This window comes from Meleagris gallopavo, chromosome 2 (assembly GCF_000146605.3).
Source record: "Meleagris gallopavo isolate NT-WF06-2002-E0010 breed Aviagen turkey brand Nicholas breeding stock chromosome 2, Turkey_5.1, whole genome shotgun sequence".
Lineage (NCBI taxonomy): Eukaryota > Metazoa > Chordata > Aves > Galliformes > Phasianidae > Meleagris > Meleagris gallopavo.
Window position 1 is genome coordinate 59247523 of NC_015012.2, and position 20620 is coordinate 59268142.

The following is a 20620-nucleotide window of genomic DNA, read 5'->3' on the forward strand; positions in this document are numbered from 1 at the left end:
GCACAGAAGCCAGTTCTCTCTGCGGAGACTATGGGAGCGTCCAGGTTAAATTTCTGAGGGCTGCATGCACAAGGTAGCAGCAGCCATTGTGACTGGGAGCAGAGCCTAGTTCCCGGCTCCCCAAGAGAAAGCCACATCCCTCTGTACCTACAGCAGCTGCTGCTTTTTGGCAACAGTACAAATAGTAAAAACAATCCCGGAGAGGTGCTAAAAGCAAAAAATCGATTGTTATCGCTGCCTCAGCTTGGGGAAGGGGATAAACAGAATGTAATAAGTGTCAGATTTCTACAATTGCTATTTCTCTCGGGGAAATAAACCTCTCCACTCCTAGCCAGTTAAGCAGAGGTCAGAGGCATGCCAGAGGAAGCAGCTACCATTAGCAGACGTGAAGAACAGATCTGGTAAGCCTTCCTGAACTAAATAGATTGTTGAAATAATAATGTCTAAACACTATTCTAGCTGATGCAAATGCTCAAGAATTTGGTTTTCTTAACAGGAAAACATCACGTTTCAGCCCCATAGATGAATCACATTAAGACAGAAATAGACAACCTATCCTTGAAAAAATGCATGGCATTGTGGCTGCTGAAGCATTGCAGTTTCAGCTGTGGTACAATGCAGACCCTCATGCTCACCCAGCTCAGAGTTTGCCCAATAGGCAGAAATGGAACATGGTCCACCTTCAGGGCCTCTGCAAGCAGGCACTGTCAAGTGCTTGAATGCAAGAAAGCCCTTGAATGAACAAAAACAGAGCAAAATTCTCAGGGAAAAGGTTTATTCCTAACCCTGTCATCTGGAGATTGGCTTATCCCCTGCAGAAAAAAAATCTGAATTATTTCAGAGTCTGTTTTAACCCTGCACTATGAATATTTTCTTTGCCAGTCTTGGTGTATAATCAATTTCTCCGGTGTTTATCAGCTTCTGGCTGTAATGATATCCTATGGTAATGAAGCCCACAGGCTGGTTACCTACTGCTAGAAATAACGTATTGCACCCTGCTTGCTCTCTGTTGCTTTGTGGCTGGCACTTCCTGCGGTGATGTGTTGTATTGTTATGGCTAACGATCTGTGCTTCAGCAGCCCTGATGCTGAAGCGGCACAAAGCACAGCAGCAAGGTTGTCATGCATTGCTAAGGCTTGACTTTGTTCAGGAGCCAGACAAGCTGGCCTGACAGTGAAGAATATCTGCTTCAGATGCCAGGTTTCTTTTTACTTGCCCCTCCCCTTCATTATTTGTAGAAATCACATAGAACTTTAGACTAAATCATTTATTTAGATGAAAGTTTGCCTTCTCAGCAGATTGTATTGAATTTGCTGTGATTCAAGTCAGCAAAATAGAAGTCTTTCTACAGCTTTCACTGTATGATGCCCATGTGTCTCTGTAACAGCATCAGGTTCTCGCGCATTGTGGACTTGAATGTTGCTCCTATACTTGGGCTAATATCCCCACTGTGCCAAGAGGATCCCAGCATGAGAGGGAAGCTCACTGTAATTCTCCATAAAACTAAATAACTAAATAAATCTGAGTCAGCTCCAAAAATTATTACTGAATTTGTGGTACAAAGAGATCTAAATTTGAGATTGCTGGAATCTACTCTGTTGAGTTAAGGCTCAGGTTTCTTTCCCTTTCAGTTGGTCCTTTATAGTCTCTTCCACAGCATTTTCCTTTCATACACTCCTCACCTCAATCACAGAAGAACCCTGCAATCATCCAAAAGGACAACACAGCATGACACATGCTTGGCCACAGAAAGTCAGGTTTCTCAATATAACTTAAAGACTGCCCAGTATGTGTGTCCATCTGTTATCTTGCAGAAAGCATATATCAGAGAACCAACCTATAATGTCCAAGGATCCGAAGATACAGTTTGTCTGCATGTACCTCTCTGCCCTTTTGCTGGTTGTCTGCTAGCCTACGACGTCTCCACAAAGCAACTTTGAGACAATGCATCTTGTTTATGAGCTAGAGAAGTTGAGTTGTTTGTTTTAATCCTTGTTTTAGTAACGAGGAATGGTGCAAAAATGTGGTGTCATTTTTTTTTTTCGTGCCACCAAGATTGCTATTCAGCCAGCTCTATATGACTGAATTAATTTTTTATCGACCAGAAACACAAGCACTGAGGTCACTTACATTATGGTGTGATACAAAGGAGCCAAAAATCAGGACGTCTGCCTTCATTTATCCCTCACTGATTCATAGCAGAGAGCTGGAAGAGTGAACTTCCCTCAGCATGGTGGGCTGATTTATAAGGTGGAAGAAACACCCAGTACTGCTCCAAAGCCTGGGATTTCTTTGATTTGTTGCCCCAGCCCCATCAGCATTATGTCACTGAGTTGTTTATAGTGCTCCCTTTCATGAGCAGATGTGCTGTCAGGGCTCACTTACCTCCCAGCCTTTCCTATTTCCTGGGTAATGTCTGGAAGGTGACAATGTTCCTTCCCATCACTGGTACTGCTCAGGGTGGGCCCTCATGAGGCTGGGCCCATGCACGCCTAGCATCCCCCAAACTGCCTTATTCTGCCAGGTGGCTCCAATTGAAGCCATCTGAACTTATACCAAGTCATCCTTTCAAAGATATTTTACTTATTTTTTCTTCCATTTCAGTGTCTTGGCTGGTCCTGAGTGAAATTTTCCCTGGTGGGATCAGGGGACGGGCCATGGCTTTGACATCCAGCATGAACTGGGGAATAAACCTTCTCATTTCCTTGACATTTCTGACTGTGACTGGTAAGATTTCTCTGTGTTCTCCTGAGCTGATATTCTCCTTATGGACATAACAGAAGACTCAACTATGCAAACAATGCTGCTGAAATTGCACCCACTGTGCCCAGGAGCCAAACTCAGAGACTTACTTGGGTGCTCTATGTTGATGCTATGTTAGTTTCCTCCACACCTTTCTGAGTCTGCCTGTAGCAATTCTGTGTCTCCCACAGACCATTTAAAAAAAGCCATTTCCTCAGTAAAATGAAAATATATGATATTTAGGATTTAGCCCTGCTCCTTCTGAAGTCAGTGAAAGTTCTGCTTTATATTAAATCACAGCTTTTTGGATCAGACATAGTTTTCCTCATAAAAAAAAAGAAAAAAAAAGAGAACATTCTATAGAAATCAATCTTTTTTTTGCAGGATTATCCTGACTTTGAGCAAATTTCATTTAGAAAAAGGTGTCTTTGGAAGGTAAAAGTGTTTCATGTTTTAATACAAGAAAGTAGATTGTCATAGTATAATTTATAATCAAGTGAAAGGCTTAAATGCCAATTTGGAAATTCATTGATTGGCAAATATTTTTCTAATTTAATTTCATAGGAAGTTTTGCAAATTTTGGTTTACAATTTTTCTCTGAAGAAAATATGGGCTGAAAGTCAAACTATATGAGAGAACTGAGATTCCAAATTTACTTTACATAATTCAGCAACAGATGAAGAGGCAGGCAAGCAACTGTTATCAGACCCACAAAAAGTTGAGGTGATTTCATCCTGTTAGATATATTTTTAAATTGAATATTTAAATTAAGTGTGATCTATGACTAAAATGAGTTTCACATTGGCATTTTCTGAGAGAGGGAGAGAAAAAGTTCTCTTTTATCAGAACTAGGGCAAAATATGCTAGGTTAAATTCAGTGTGTCTACACTGGCACTTTAGCTTCTTCAGAAGAAATTTTTCCAGTTGTCTACGCTTGTGACACTTTGATCTCCATCACAGAGCAGTCCTGAACTGCTTTTCAACAAAACCAAATGGGAAAATGCACCATGAATGCTCTCTATCTGCCAGTATGTGTTCAGACCTTGGGCCACACTAGAGCTAAGGAGATGTTCCTGAAATCAGACGATGTGTATCTTGAATACTAGTTGACCTGGAATTACTTTCCTGTCATGCAGCACTACTTGTTAACGCATACGTAGCTATTGCTCTGGTCTCAGTTACGGTGAATGCAGATCCACAGCAACTTTGCTGGTTTAGCGGATGTGATCAGGGTTTCTGAAAGTGTAACTATATGCAATTACAAGTTCCTAGTCTGGGGTAGAAAGTAAGAACTGGAAAATCTGTCTTCAGACAAATTTATGTGGAGGTCAGTATGGCCAGCAGGTATTTGATGTGTAAGATAGCAGTTAGAACAGAAGCTTCAGCTGCAATTTTTAGCTCATGATAGAACTGACAAGTGTCTCAGCATTCTGGTTTAGTTTTAACAGGGAAGAACACTAAGGGCCTATCTATACAGAAGCTTGTATGAGGTGAGCTTTCCAAAAACATGACAGTAGTGGCAGAATCCATTCCTTCAGCCTGAGGTCCTCTCTGCCCCCTTAAACTCAAAAAAACAAACAAACAAACAAACAAAAAACCAACACAAAAATCAAACCACAAAAACTGAGTTTTTAGCTGGCCCCATTAGGAGTTATGTTTTGGTCTCCTTTTGATGCAGAACCCACAGCTTGCAGCAGAAATGCTGGGAACTGACAGCCTGGTGAGATTAACTGAGACAACTGCCTCAGTGTGAAAAATGCTCTTATTGCTTCATGAAAGAATTTGCAAAAAACCAGACAAGGGTGGAATTTCAAGACGCTTGTGACCCCCAGTGCCCTGGCATGAAACAGCAACAATGGTTGCTCACTGTTTCTATCCAAAGTGACAGCAAACAAAATAAATCAATGGGTTTATGCTAAATGGGTCAATATGGGTTGCTTAGCTGTTTGTTTGTTTGTTTGTTTGTTTTCCATAAAGACTGAAAAAGCAAAAACATTTCAAGTTATAGCCAGGCACAAATGAAAAAGCCAAGAATAACAGTCTAAATGTTTTCTAACATCTGTGTGTTTGGGGCTGTATCCTATAGAAAGATTGCAGCAGAAAAAGAAAAAGTAATATTTGAAAAGTAAAGAATTCTTTTTTTTCCTTTATAGAGCTTATTGGCTTGTCCTGGGTGTGTTTCATTTACACAGTAATGAGCCTAGCATCCCTGGCTTTTGTTATTTTGTTTATACCAGAGACGAAAGGATGCTCGTTGGAGCAAATATCCATGGAATTGGCTAAAGAGTAAGTACAAAGCGTGACTGCATCCCTATGATGCCAGAGAGACAAAGCCTCTCAGTGATGTGTACTAACAAAAAGGGAATACTGATATTTTTTTGGAAAAGTCATGTTTTTTCAAAACTTGAGCTTGCACATGCTAGTCCATCTGGCAAAGTAAACGCTTTGTTGTTGTGGGAGGACTGACCCAGAAGGGATGGTGGTTTCCAGCAACACTAATGACTGCCTGACTCCCAAGCACATTTGCTGAGTGGCATTTTGAGGAGGAGGGAGCCTTGCTCTCCCATTTGGGTTGTATGTCTTGACTTGCAGTCAGGAAAAGGGAGGGACAATGACCCTGTCTCCAGTACTTCAAGCCTCCATGTAAGTTTGTGTAGCTTTATTAGATGGGAGCTTTTTGCATGTGTTTACTTAGTCTAGTGGCCCTGTGGACTCAATTTTTATTATTAGTGTGGTGCTCGTAATCTCCCCCATCCTTTTCAGTTCTTTTTAGCAATTGAATATATATATATATGTGTGTGTGTGTACATATATATATACATATATCTAAACAAAGCAGACTCCTATAATGTGCCCAAAGAGGATGTGTACCTACTTTTTTTACCAGCCCCAAGTCAAAAGACAGCATAGCTCCCACACTCTTCTGGCAGTGGCCCGGGGCATGGGTCTTGCAAAGCCTGTGGGGGTGGTGGTGGTGACTGGGGGCAGTCCTCCCATGCAACGTGTTCTACTGACACTCAATAGCAATTTTTATTTATTTATTTATCTTTTTTTTTTTAATTCTCCAGTAAATACACAAAGACCCGCTTGTGCTGGATGAGCCAGCGCAGGGAGAAGCTGATGCCGGTGGAACTACCCAACAGGGAGAAAGAACAGTTCTACTAGAGCTGAGGCAACCAAGGCAGCCTTTGCCAAAAGACTGACTCCGAGAAAAATTAATACTGACACTACAATGGGACACATGGTATCTTTGTTATACACAAGATAATCTCTCTCTTATTTCTTAGTAGAGCTTCTTTCAATGGTAGTTTATGGCCAGCATTAAAAATTGTTGTAGTTTGTAACTCATTGGAACACCAGGCTCCATCTGTTTCAAACCAGAATCCCTCACCTCCCCTAGGTTACTTTGACACACACAGGAGGTGCATGGAAGCCAGAATGCTGTGCACAGTCTTTGTTATCTATACTCACCAAGTGCTCAGAGCTGCAAGGAGCTACTGGGTGCCAAGGAGAAGGAAGAATCTGTCTCACAGGAGAAGACTGCCAAAGACTTATGTCACTCCAACTCTTTGTTATTTCTCACCAAATGTATCCTAAATTACTGAACCAGCCTTATAAAGGGTTAGCTGTATGGTTCCCATGAAATAAGTCTATTTTTTCCTAAAAGGTTAATGAACTGTCATAGAATGATGAGTAGATTTATACTTATTAGCAGATAAGTAAATGGCCCAAGAACCTGCAAACACTTTAAAAGCATACTGACTGTCTCAGCAGCCACATAGTGGCATTTCTCTCAGCATTTAATAGAGGAAGTAAGACTGACATGGTCAGCTGGAGTACTGATACTACTTTGGACTATCCACATGATCCCATTTTATTTACTGTCTCATAGCATTAAAACCACCTGACCATGTTCTGCACTAAAGGAACTTAACAATCAAGGTGAAGTTCTACTCCTGGATAGATTGAATCAATTCTGATCAGATTCTGAGACTGTCACACATTTACACATTAATTTTGTAATTCTAGAGGAGAACACTTATTCATACAGTTAGCGTGTGTTCGAAACCTGAAAAGAAACTATTGACACCAAGGTCATGATTTACCGAAGTCACTAGAAAGTTAGCTACCTCAGGACTTTAGCTATCTACTGGCCAAATCTATGCCACAACTTTCTTACACTGTAAGCTTTTAGGGAACTAGTGTCAAAATCCTGTCGGACTTTTTGTACAAAGATCAGGCAAGTGGTCATCACAACACAGGATTTTTAACTGTGAAGATCCAGTGTCATCTAAAACAATCAAAAATCTTGATGCACATAAGGCTCAGCAAGATACAGATTAGGGCACACACATCAAACATTAAGTAAAATCTTCCAGTAAAGGTACATGTAAGTACTACTGACATAGTCCTTAAGAAGCAAGAAGCACACACAGGCTACACAAACAGTGGGGCCGTGCACCTAAGTTTGAGGTGATTCAGGGTGAAGTCTCCTCCAGAAGGAGTAAGCTCAAGGACTTCAGGTTCTCATTGCTGAAAGATTAGCCAAGCTGGTAATAATGTACAGGATTCCCATCCCAAGTTCCAATTCCACTCTGGACCAGATGTACTTCCAGCTTTCCCATAGATGTGGAAAAGTTTTGTTTCCATTACTTTGAATTTTCCAGTAAAAAATGAAGACCTGCCTAGAATTTTGTCTGAGCACTACAGTCCCAATAAATAACAAGCTGCTAGAAGAGGCATCTTTGCCACTGCATAGAAGAGATCCTGCAGCTAAGAGTCTCCTTGCATTTTCCTAGCTGCACCAGTAACAGTTTACTCAACACTGCAGCAGTGACAAAGGTAAGTGTATTCCTGTGTCTACTTCAAATAGTCACAAAAATGATGCAAAATTTGTGAAAGCTCAGTCACAGAATAACAATGCAAGGGTAGCTGGGTTAGAGCCACAGTGAAGAATAGTTTTGACAAACACTAGTGCCTTATTACTGGAGAAAAAGAACAACAAAACATTCTATATTGAAATGCAAAGATATTAAAATATTGGCTAAACTGTTGGTGCCGTGTAGTGCCTAACGAGTGTGTGTGAAGCCTACTAAGCACTAGGAAAAAAGCAAAAGATCTGGGAGATGTTCTCAAGCACCTGTAAACAGCTACTACAGTCCTGCTAATACTTTAACACTTTTTTTTTTTTTACATCAACACTGGCATTTTTTTTAAATAAAACCTACTAGTTACACCATTTGTTCTAAACACTTGGCAAGTCATCTTGTCAAAAAAAAAACAACAACCAAACCAACAAACAAACACCTGACTGGATCCACCATCTTTTGAATTCTGTGTGTTGGCAACTTCCATGTTGTTCAGCACTGATGTCTACTGAAACCTCTCCACCTGCTGGTGGCTGCATTTCATTCATGTGCATTGTACTAAACCAGCCTTGTAAGACATCTTCAGCTAATTCTGGTAGTCTTTCAAATATGCTAGTGTTTTATCACATTCATTCCTATACTAACAAGCATCTGAGATTAAATCAAGGAATAAAATGTTGCTTTAGTGGCAGCACATTGCAGGAAATTCCTGCATCTGTGATTCGACAGTGATTGTCAGTGCTTCCAATAGCATTACTTGCTCTGGTTGGTATTGCTTTTGGATAGCTGAACATACTTTTGCACATACGATCCAAGCCCACACTGGCTTATAATTTCTATTACATCACACCAAGTGCAATGGGCTTCTGTAAAATCCTGCTGAGCATCACAGCTTCCAAAATAAATCTCTGCTGTAACAAATTCTGTGTTATCGCAAAAATAAATTTAACTTGGAATATACCATGGGAATTGTCTCCCCAGAGACAGAGATTTTGGCTTCATGGTGAGCTTTTGTGAGCTTTCCCCACACACAAACATTCAGTGCAGAAATAAATAAGTAAAAAATCTAGTATTTTTGAAGAAGGCATAGTTCCAACATTGTTTAATTGCAGACTCTAACAGTTTCAGGTACCTCTAAAGGTAACATTCTGAGGTCAAGGGCTTTTTTACTCCTTACGGCTTTAGTCTTAATTGTAGTCCTGTAGATGTAGACTTACATAGCCTTGTAAATCTAGCCGTAATTATGCCTCTCTTTTATAACTAAGCCTGCACATCTGATGACACAGAACTAAGAGTTACAACTTCCAGCTAACTATTAAAATACAAGTGTAGCAGAAATGCTAAGTCACGGCCTGAAACTGGTTGAGCACCTGGTGGGAAGGCAGGGCTAACCCAGGGGAGCTCAGGTGAATGTAATGCACCTCAGTGACTGGAAGGGGTGGAGCCAGGATCTACCCCTTCCCAGACCTCATTTAAGGGTTGGCAGTGGAGTCAAGAGCATTGTTTACTGGAGATACCTGCCTATCTGAGGTCTTCTGAAGGTAGGGAGCTCTTTTCCTTCATTTCTGTGTTTGTTGTATTTGGGCTTGTTCTCATTTGCTGTAGCTAAAGACTTTGCCACCCTGCTGTTATTGTGATACTTTCCATCCCATTATAGCATTGCAACGGGGCAAAAAGAGGCATCTTATGCATCACATCCCTCTGAAGGACAACCTAAAAAGTTTCTGAAGATCTAGAATTATTCACTGACTTGATTAGCAGAGTAGATTACAGAACAAATGTGCTTATTGAATTTGCAGGCAGTGTTAAAGTGAGAAGGACTGTGTTAGAACTCAGAGCTTAGCAAAGTTCTGAGAGGCTATGAAAAAAAAAAAAAAACAACAGTGTAATTGCAGAAGGGTAAATGCAAATTTCTCTGGTTATGCTGTCTAACTATAAGTCAGTGAATGACAAAAACGGGGAACAGAACATGCAGTTAAAGATCTAGTGGCCATGACAACTCAAAAGCTAGCAGTGAGTCAGTTCTCATTCTGCTGCAGAAACGAGTCCTTAGTAGATTGTATAAATAGAACTGGCTGTTCTCTCGAAGGAATGTGAAATAGACTTCTTATGGCACTGCTAGTGCTACAGCTGCACACTGTGCAGAAATTGTGTGTGATCCAACTGGAGACTCTAGGCGAAAACAGGTAGAACTATGGAAACCAAGGCTATTGAGGAAGAGCTGATTGACTGACAGGTTTAACTTAAATGTGAGGAGAGGCATTGTGTCTGTGTGTACAGAAATAAACAGCATCAGCAACTCACGGCTGGGACCTGCAGTTTCCCAGTAGTGACTGGGAACACAGTGATATCTCTGAAGATGAGTGTACATCACCACCTTCATCATCTGTGGTTTTAGAATGTGTTTGTCACAAACAGACTGAGTCTCCCTTGGAGATAGTAAATAAAAGATAGAAATATATATTTCTATCATTCTCTTTCTCAGTGCTACCCTGTCTGCAGGTTTGCTAAGGTGCTTTTCGGCTTAATGATTGTTTTTAGGGTCCCAAACAAAACTAAATTAGCATGAAACTAAGAAACTATTCCTATTTTAGAATAGGTCCCTCAGTTGAAAGATACCTACAAAAAAAATCACATCCTTCAGCTGCTTGACCACTTCAGGGCTAACCAAAAGCTAGTTACCAAGGGCATTATCCAAACTCATGTTGAACACTGGCAGGTGTGGGGCATCAACCACCTCCCTGTGCATTTACCATCCTCAGGGAGCCGCAGAGAGCAGGGAGAGGTTGCTTCTGAGCCTCCTCTTCTCTAGACTGGACAACTCAAGTACTACCTGCTTATCCTCATAGGTGACAGGTCTGGGAGGCATGTCCTGCTTTGCTGCTCTCCTCTGAATGATTTTGAGGACCTTAACATCATTTCTATATCGTGCAGTCCAGAGCTGAACATAATAAACATGAGGCCACACCAGTGCTAAACAAGCAAGAGAATCTCTTTTAACTATCTGGCTACGCTGTTTAGTGTCCCCAAAACACAGGCTATCTTCTTGGTTGTTAACTCATGTTGAGCCTGCTGTCACCAGCACTCTCGGGTCCCTTCCCGCTGAGCTGCTTTCTAGCCACTCCTCTCCCAATCTATCCCTGTACCCAATATTGCTGTATCATTGCTACAGAAAATCACATATGGCCCATTAATCACTCAAACCCACTGGCACACTAATGAACTGAGCTAACTAGCCCAGCTAGACAGTACATTGTGGGCTATTACACCTTTTTCTTCCTACAAGAGGTGGATTTGTTACTACATAATGGTGTTAATTAGAAAAAGTTTTCTTTCTTCATAGACAAATTTAGGAGACATACATGCTTCAAAGAAGCTCCAGAATTACACTGGTATCATTCAAGTCTTTCAAGATTTGATCTGAAAGAGCCACACCTTACCCACTGTAGGTACTGTAGTTACAGCAGCCAAATTCTCATACATCAGTGTAGCAATATATTTTGTTACTGAAAACCTCATACAATTTTGTTAACTGTTCAAATGCCTTTTTTAAAAATCATACTAATACAAGTTTAGTGTTCCCTAATAGTTGATTGTTCACTGCTGCGATGTTTCACAAAAATACTGTCAAGAGTGCTGTGGTCCACGCTGTCTTCTATACTAACTGGACAGGTCATACATAGCAAGCGTTCCTTTGCATATATTTTAACAAGAGTTCTGTGACTGTGGAACTCTATTTAGTATTTCATAGTCATGAATCCCTTGCTTTCTTACCTTCACTGATCTAAAAAAGGCTTTTATGAGTATATCACTGTTGTTCTGAAGGATACGATTGAGCACTTCATAAACAGCTCCTTCCATAACTTCTGCATGGAGACACAGCAGATACCCAACTTCTATACCACCTCTCAGACAGACAATATGCATTATACTAGGCATTTACTTTTTCAGTATATTCTGCCACTTTCCTTCCACAACAGGTGATTTCTAGTATAGCAACAGTTAATTGTTCAGTTTGCAGGACCCACACAATCACACGTTACTTGCAGCACAAGCTGTAGTGTTAAACTTGTCTTCATTCAGGGAAAAAAGACATACATACATTTATACATATTTATTTTAATTTTTTAAAAGTAGCATTTGCAGTTTCTTTTAAGCATTCACCTCTCTTCTGCTTCAAATGTGCACTTATTGAGAGAAACATCTACTGGCTTCCATGTCCAAGATTCATACCAATAATACATGCCAGAATCAAGCTTCTTTGCTTGTTGGCAGCTCCTGTCATGAAAACATTATATAGTAACTTGAGTGCAGAAAAGGCCTATGTTTGTCATTAAGCAATAGGCTGGGACTGGATTAGTTTTCTTGAGTTGAAGTGTAATGCTTTCCAAAACACGGAGGCTCACATAGTAACTTTTGTTTCCTTTCATATCCAGTAGGTGTACAAGGTGGTTGATTTTTCTATGATAGCTTCTTTAGTTGGTAAGATTTCCTCATCATCTACAGCAAAACACCTGTTGAAGATTTCCATTATTTAGAAATGTCTTCTCTTAACAGCAAGAAAATACTTGATCTGGCATGTAGTTGAGCGAACTGGGAACAAACCAAATTTCATCTTCAGATAAACATATGTAACTACTATAGATTTCGATCTAACCCACACACAAAATTTTACACATACTACAAATAGAAACAGAAGTTATCAGCAAAAGACCATCTTACATTGTTTCAAATTAATTTGCAACTATACAATTTTAATGTAATAGAAAAAAGGAAAGGAATATAACAGAACAGGTATGAAGAGAAATATTTTCCAAACTTTTATTTGTGCACATTCATCAGGTGAAAAAGATAACTTTTACAGCTTCTTTGGTGCCCAATATTCAGCATACAAAAATGTAAAAGACTATTCACAAATAAAACACAAGCTCAAACTAAAAAAAAAAGTTTTTAAGGTAGTGCACATCGTGACAGCTTTGCTTATGAATACACAGAAATTACTGCAAAAATAAATAGAATGTCTTTTTAAAAGCAGCAATTTCATATCTTGTAAACTTCTGTTTTTACAATACAGCACTGTTAAGAGTAAAATCCAAAAGGACTGGAGTTTATACTGTGGCCATGAACAAGAGAAAAGTCTGTATTCTTCTGCTATAGTTGGTCCAGTTTTCCTTTTTGCTTTTAGTCCAATGTGCAGCAGTCTTTAAAGGTGCTTGGTTAGGAAACCTAACCATCAAGTGGTGAGTTATAAAACTTATTTTCTGCTTTCAAACACGAAGGGGTAAATCTGCTCCACAGCGCTGGCGACAGCCTTTACGTTTGGCCCTGAGATGTATTAAATAAAAAAGGGGGGGAAAAAAAAAAGGCAATAGGAAGAGAAATAAATCAGACCATCACAAATTAAAACAACAATTGTCTTTTAACAATTTTAGCTACCTTAACTTTACTTTGTAAACAAGAATAATTTCTCCCAAATTAAGAATGTTTTCCTCCCATCACTTCTACTTACAGCTTCCACATTAGAGTCTCTCTTTTGTAAGATGTTCCACTCTGGCCAATGGCTAGACTACAAATAAACACTATTAATTTCCTTACAAGTGTCATATTTCTTAATCAGTCAGCCCAGGGAAGATTGTAGCAGCTGAGTGTCAGAAATAAAGGAAATAATTTTACTTGTACAACTCTTCTAGGAATTTGCACTACCCAGATTTGTATCACCTGGCTACACTTGATTCTTCTTTTAAATAGACACATACAAAAGTTATTGCTAAATAACACTGGATTTAACTTAAGGATATTTCAAGCAAATTTATCTTTGAAAATTTTTCAGTCTTGATTTTGCAAATAGCTCCAATCATTCATCTCAGGACATCTGCAAGCCAGAGAGTGATTATTATCTCAGAATGAAGCAGCTGTTGTATCTGATCTATCAACATTTGAGGAAAGAAAATGAAGTACCAGTGCTTTCTAATAGTACTAGACTCTTTTTCACAAACAAACAATTGAGGTCATAAATGAACAAGCCATGAACATGCCAAAAGAAATTCATATTGGATAGAAGTTTGGTTTCATTTATCTGCATCACCAGCTATTTCTCATGTGCTTCAATGCCTAAGAAGTCAATTTCTTTTTACTGCCTTTTTGGACTTCAGAAGTTAATCTCAAGTACAGAGAACCATTCAAAATGGCACCCCAAAATCACAAATAAACTACTTATTGGTTACGTCTTATTTATGTAATTTGGGAAATACTGTTTTAACACATAAGCTAAGTTAGGAAGAAAATGGAGTAGACCAGGATTATTCTTGTGTTTTCAAACTTAGCAAACTGAGTTAAATGTTCACTTAAGCTTAGGTGAAAGCCTTTAACATTCTCCACCTTCTAGACAGATGCTGCACCTTTCTCTAAGTTGTCTGCTACTGTACAAACACAAGCTGAAGAGACAGCCTTCAGGAAGCAGCCTATGAGTAGACACAAACTTACAGAAAGGCTAAATCTCATTAAGAAGATGATGTGATGCACTGAGTCTTGTAAGACTTCAGGGATGCTCGAGCTTCCAATTTATCTTAAATCTAATTTCTAGTTCAACCATTTCAGAATACATGCTTCAATCCTGAAATACTTTTTAGCAGTATGTCTTCAGATTAAAAAGTCTGGAGTTTGTCTACTCAAAAATAAAATTCTCTTGAAATCTTGTGATAAATATTTCCCACAAAGTCTGGGTATTTGTTAGGAAATTAAGAGAAAAATAAAAATCTCTACACAATTTCTGATATCCCTAGCTGAGCTCTAACAACCACAAGACAGAATTCCAGCTGAACTGAAATAAAGTGTTATTTGGTTCTATACTACTTTAATAGGTACTCCTTAAAAATGTGATTTTTCTCACAGTTGGGAAAAGTCATGGTGCCTGTAATCCAGGTAGCAGTTCTCTTCCAGCTGAGCTTCAACAGAAGAGAGCAGAAGTCTGAAGCACTATAAACATCGGCCATATTCAGTAATGACAAAATGCTATGCTCTATTCCATGTTTCTATAAATCCAAAGCTTGGAAACATAGATTTATGAAAGGGCTGTCAATGCTGTATGTAGTGTAACTTACAGTATTATGAAGATTTAAAAAAAAAAAAAAAGGAAAAAATAACATACAAAAACAAATGAAGCCCCCAGACCTTGTCCACTCAAGGTAATTCTTAAGCCTATCAATCATAACATTTTCTATGTAACTCCTCTGGCAGTTTGGCTCTGAAACAATTTAGATGAAAGCACTGGGAAACAAAATCCACTCCATCTACTCAACATACATTTTGACTATTTTGAACATCATCTTTTCCTAACTAACTGTCCCTGAAGTTAAATATTCCCAACAAGTTAAATATTTACAGCATCAAAATACCTGTAACTGTGATACTGCCAGTTGAAAAAATCTGTAAGGTAGCTCTGAGAGTTTTTATTCTGTAGCACACAGCAGGATGAAGTTCTGGTTCATAACTAGAAAACAAAATAAGAGGTCAAAACTCAAAAAGAAAAGCTTAAGAGGTATACAAGCACTGTTACTCTTTAAAATCCTACCGTACCTAGCATGAGGTCTGTTATTCTTCGTAAATTCTGGCAATCTGATCTCAAAGGGCATGTTGCACACTGCTAAAACATTCACAACTTTAAAATCTGTGAAAATTACCTTTTTAAAAAGAGAGGAAAGAGTCATTAAAAATTCAATTCATAGAGAAGCAGAGATGTATGCATTGCAAAAAATGTTAAAAGAGTACTATAAGAATACTAGTTAATAGTACTTTGATCAATCTGATTAATGCATTTCTGTTAAGAGTCTAAAGAGTACTTAATGGATTCAAATCATTTCCTTTATCCTTCTATAGTACAGTAGTTGTTGGATAAGGTATTTCACAGTTGTACTATGTGGTTTTAGTACAATTGACTTTAAGAATGAGATGCAGGAACAACTCATCACTATCCTAAACACAGCAAATTTGAAAGCAAACTAAAATAATTCATGAGATATCGAAGTAAGCAAAAAAAAAGTTTCACTGTTACAAAAATCCTTTGCAATATGGAGAAGTGTCTTTAGTGTTTCACTGCTATAAATGATTTTATTAAAGGTAGGAATAAGAAAGAAGACAAAAATTGCTTCATTTCAAACCTCCACTCTGGCAACCTCTTCTTTACAATCTTTGATCTGCAGCCTACCACAGACCACTGACATTTTAGCAATTCTCTGTTCATGGCTATTCTACATTAAAGTAGCCAACTGACAATACCTAAACAAGTGCACTGATCAATAGACAGAATTAATAAGATCACTGGAGAATACTTCTTTCAGTGTATTTGAAACAAATTAAACAGAAAGTTACCATTCCTCAGTCAAAACTTTTAAGTGGAAGCAACAAACCTTATAAAAAGGTCAACTATTACTTTAAACCTTAAAATACATTCCACTTAAACCACTCACTTTATTATAAAACTTTGTGCATCTACACTGGAGGCACTGTTCATCTCCCAATTATCCAGTGTTCCGCTCCAGCTTTTAGAGCCTGGCTCTAATGCATACATTTTTAGCAATAAAATTGTCTAACTTCTGCTTGGGTTGAATACAGCCTGAATGGGATAGCCTGCTGGTAAACACAAATTGTGGATAAACTGCACAACTGACTATCAGGAAGTTTTAAAACACATTTTCGTACTCTGAGTCATTCATAACCCTTACAATGCAGTTCAAGTAGTACTTCTGACTGGTAACTGCAACCTAAATCCAGAAAAGAGGAGCTTCGTGCCCTGACTTTCTCATTTGACTTACTTTCAGCAGTGCAATCTCACAACACAGCAGCATTTCCCTCCCCTGTAATTAACAAGGCTAAAATGTGCCCTAAACAAAATAGACATGCATTTGATATTCCACCATAAATGAAGGAAATTGTCTTCAAATGACAGTTTGGTTTATACATTTCAGCACTTCTTCCAAATGAATAGAAAAATACATTTTAAGATTCAAGAAACAATTGTGGGTGGTTCATTTAACAAATACTGTTCATTAGCCAGGGAAAAAGCACAATTCTAAGCTGCCAAATGAAACTCAAATCCATGAAGTAAGACAGATTCTCTTTGATAGCATCTGGAACATGTATTCTGTAACAAAAGGGGCATTTGAGTGAAAACATGCTGGTTGCTGAATTGCTAAGTTCCCTCATTTTTTCTTTCTAAAAACAATGTCTACCAGCATTGCTTAAGTCATGCAATTCCATTTTCATTAGAATTACCTGAAAACCTAGTTTCTGTAGACAACGAGCTAATCGTCTGGCACCAAATTTAGCTTCTTCTTCACTGTAAAGCAGAAAGACAATCTAGCATTAATGAAGTATATATTTACATGCACACATACTAAACAGATAATCAGACTGTAAAATAAACCATTACGCAAGCATGAAGTGTGATCACGTGGACAGCCTTTATTTCATCCAGCTGTATATATCCCATTCTATTTTCACTGCCTAGATATTCAAATAGAATCCTTTATACCATTTTGAAGACTATCTCTGTGCTCAGTTCAAGTCAGTAGGAGCTGCAGTGGAAGTCATACTTTGATCATATGTAAATGCTCTTAAGAGACAAATATGACCACAAGCAGTCTGAATTTGGCCATCCTGACTTGGTCGCTACTTTTCATCCCACTCTCCTTTACAGTGGGTGTGTTAACTTCCCTGGAGGTATAGAAAAGAATGCAGTGTTTAACATTCCTACTAGTAGAAAGCACATAAAGTTTAGGAGAAAAGCTTACCGTACAGTTACATAGTGTGCAGGGTGAGAGGAAAAAAAAACAACTCTATCATTTGAATGCTAGTACTGACCAAACATTGCCCATTTTGAGATGGAGAACATATACAAAAAGCATACAAATTTATCACTGCATCTTATCCACAGTGTGGATACATATCTTAAGAGGAACTTAGCATAATGAGCCTTAATGAGGTCAGTGAGTTCCTGTATCTGTATTAAATTTGCTCTTGCTTCTTTCCAGTCCCTCAGTAGTATATAATCTGATTCAATTCAGGTAGGTTTTCATGTAGTAATAAAAGAGACATTCCTTAAAAAACATCATCCCTTTCTAGATTTCAAGTTCCGGCTTAATAATAAAAAAATATATATTTCTTAGAGAGTTTTCAAGGATTTTTTTTCTAGGATTTTTTTCAAAAAGTAGTTTTTCCGACTGTTCTTCCAGAAGGCTGAAATAATGTTTCTTAAGATTTCAATTTGGTCCAAGGCAGACACTGCATAGATAAATTCCACCCAAATGCTTAGTTGGCAAGAATGTGATATAACGTGAGGGAATCTTAACAGTGGCAAGAACTGGCTCTTGCTAACTTACTCATCTATAACATTATGTTTTAAAATACACATCAATTTCATCCATAGAAAGGATCTTCATGAACTCACCTTGTGGCTCCTGTGCAAATAACTTTTCCTGAGGACCAAATTGTGGCTGTAATCCTAGGTTTTCTAAGTTTCATTAATACTTTCTAAAAAGGAAAATGAAAGTGAAGCATTGGGAATTAGTTCAATTTCACACTAAGAAAAAAAAAATTAATTACATTAATAATATGCTCTTTATTTTTGTAAGTCTTGAACTGTTCCTTTCATCTCTTTCAGCAATTACAAAATAAGCTCCTGAGAAGAGCTAAACAAACATGCACTGAACTTAACACGATAGATTAAAAGTTACTCTCCCCTAAAAAAAAAACACAAAAACAAAAACTGAAAGCTACAGCACCATATTTTTTTTTTTTGTTATGATTACCACAACTATCACACTGCTAATTCCTTATCAGGATAAATTTTCTGAGAAAAGAAAATCAAATTTGGAGGAGACAAACTAGATCCCAATGCATAGGAGGTCTCACCCGATACCTTATACTTAATAAATAGACTCAGCATTTGACATGACTTGTTAAGCATTCTGCATAACTACAGAAATAAAATTTCTCTATCTATCATACGTGGATGTCAGATACACAAAGTTTTAGCTTAAGGAACATATGTAAAAACAGATAACTGTGTTACATTAAATCTCTTACCCCAACATCACGCTTGTATATCACATTTGCTCCCTCTAATGCAATCTTCCTCAAGTTTAAATGACATCTTGTTCTAAAAACACACACTACGTTTGTGATTAAAATGTCCAATGCAACATCACTGTCCGCATCCATTGGGGTGATTTACAACTCAGTTTTCACACCAGTTCACCATGAAGATCACATCCTGAGAATGAAAACAATAAAGTTAAGTGTACCAGTAGAAAATTGCCTATTAACACTGTTCTTGTATACACTCACTCCTTAAATGAGACAAGAAGCAGAAGTGACTACAGTCTGACTCATTTAAGTTCACTGTGTGCGGAGGGAGGGAGGGGAGGCGGGGGGGTTGTCTGCATCCTGTGCACTATAAAATAGGAGGCTGCTTATTTGAAGCCACATTGCCAGACTTAACAGACATAAAATGTATGTATTTTATTTTTAAATCTACTGGTTAAATATGTTACAGCTCTTAGCAACTATATTAGGACACCGCAAAGCTTATTAAAACATTTTCCGTAGCTTCAAAGGATAAATGAGAAATGAGCTGAGGAATGAGGTGATGATGTCATTAGACGTCTCAGGAAAATGCATCTCTCTCACTGCTTACATTGATAGTTCTGAACAGCTTATCATTTGTATTGAAATGGATGAGCCAGCTGAATAACTCTGAAACTCAGAGGTTACACACACTACAGCCTGTAGACAGTCTGTGACCAAAGCCTACCCACTTCTCACCCAGCATTCTTGGCCGAATTCTCCAAATGTAAGAGCATGGGGTGAACTATACAAACTGATGGCAGCAACAGGCCATGAGACATAGGAGCCTCTCATCCCCTTCTGCTCTGCCACAGGAATAACACAGAACGAGCATACGGTATGCACACAGGAAAATCAAATGTTTCTAAGGAACAGCATGAGTGTTACTATGAAGGTACAGGAGAGCTACCCAGCACACACGCAGCAAACCTAATGGAGCCAGGAACTGCTCAGTCTGCCTATGCATGCCAGGGGCGATGCTCCTACCAAACACTTTGACCAGAAGACGACTGTGAGACAGGGAGCAGGCATATTGCTCAATGCCATCCTGCAACTGATGGCAACACTTCTGTAAGCACACCAAAGCCAAGATGGCTGGTATTTCAGATAAATTCCAGATGAAGTATTTGGAGAAAGGTGGGGGAAATAAAGAGCAAGAACATTGGTATAAAGTGAAAAGGACTTACGTAAAAATACCAGAGCTTATTAAGGAATTTTCTTTGTATAAGAAGGTAAAAATCTTAGTTCTCATCCAGGAGAATGAGGTTAAGCAGAGAGCAGCCTGAGGGTTAGAGGCAATAGTATCCCAGATAGCTCTTGAGCCCACTCATCTAAATGTTAGTAAAATTTCATCCCAAATGAATCCCAATAGAAAGCAAAGGCCAAAATCAAAGAAAAACTGTCAGATACACAACATGCCTTACACGGTCACTGCCACTGAAAAAGCAGAAGACTGTATCAAAAGCACCCATACACATAACACGACGCAATGCACATTTATAATCTTATAAATCTTTTGGTTTATGTATCATATCTACAAGACACAAACTTACTAATGTTATTATCATCATTTCCACCTGATTATGACTTCCTAAATGTCATAATAAAACTCGCTGCCAACACAGAATAATGCACAGTGCAGGTGTGTAATGCACTTGATAAACTGCTGTGACAGTCACCTTTTCTATTGTGCAGCTGGCTCCCAGCTAAAAGAATTATTCTATAATTATTAGTTTGTCCAATATAAGAAAAGGAGAGGCAGGTGACTAACACAAATCAATGAAGAAATGGCAAGAGAGGGAGAAAACCAAAGGCAATGTGTGGGGGAGAGAAGGCAGAGAAGAGAACGAACAGTTACTAATTAGTACTCCCAGATCCTTTTTTTTAAA

General features: G+C 38.5%; 1 protein-coding gene and 1 long non-coding RNA gene across 2 annotated transcripts; one reads left to right on the top strand and one right to left on the bottom strand.

Annotated features, from left to right (window-relative positions):
* The first annotated feature begins 1185 nt into the window (after window positions 1–1185).
* LOC100539441 lies at window positions 1186–8023 on the top strand. The gene is made up of 3 exons (XR_792600.3): window positions 1186–2727; window positions 4896–5028; window positions 5811–8023. It is a non-coding gene; the product is annotated as an uncharacterized LOC100539441 (long non-coding RNA).
* Window positions 8024–11709: 3686 nt separating this feature from the next.
* On the bottom strand, window positions 11710–20557 carry TBPL1 (TATA-box binding protein like 1). Its single transcript, XM_003204187.4, has 6 exons — window positions 18693–20557; window positions 18055–18137; window positions 16881–16944; window positions 15186–15289; window positions 15005–15099; window positions 11710–12935 (listed from the first exon to the last, which is right to left on the bottom strand). Exons 1-6 carry the CDS (start codon window positions 18825–18827, stop codon window positions 12865–12867), a joined length of 552 nt encoding a protein of 183 aa, XP_003204235.1. The 5' UTR covers window positions 18828–20557; the 3' UTR covers window positions 11710–12864.
* Between the last annotated feature and the right edge of the window lie 63 nt (window positions 20558–20620).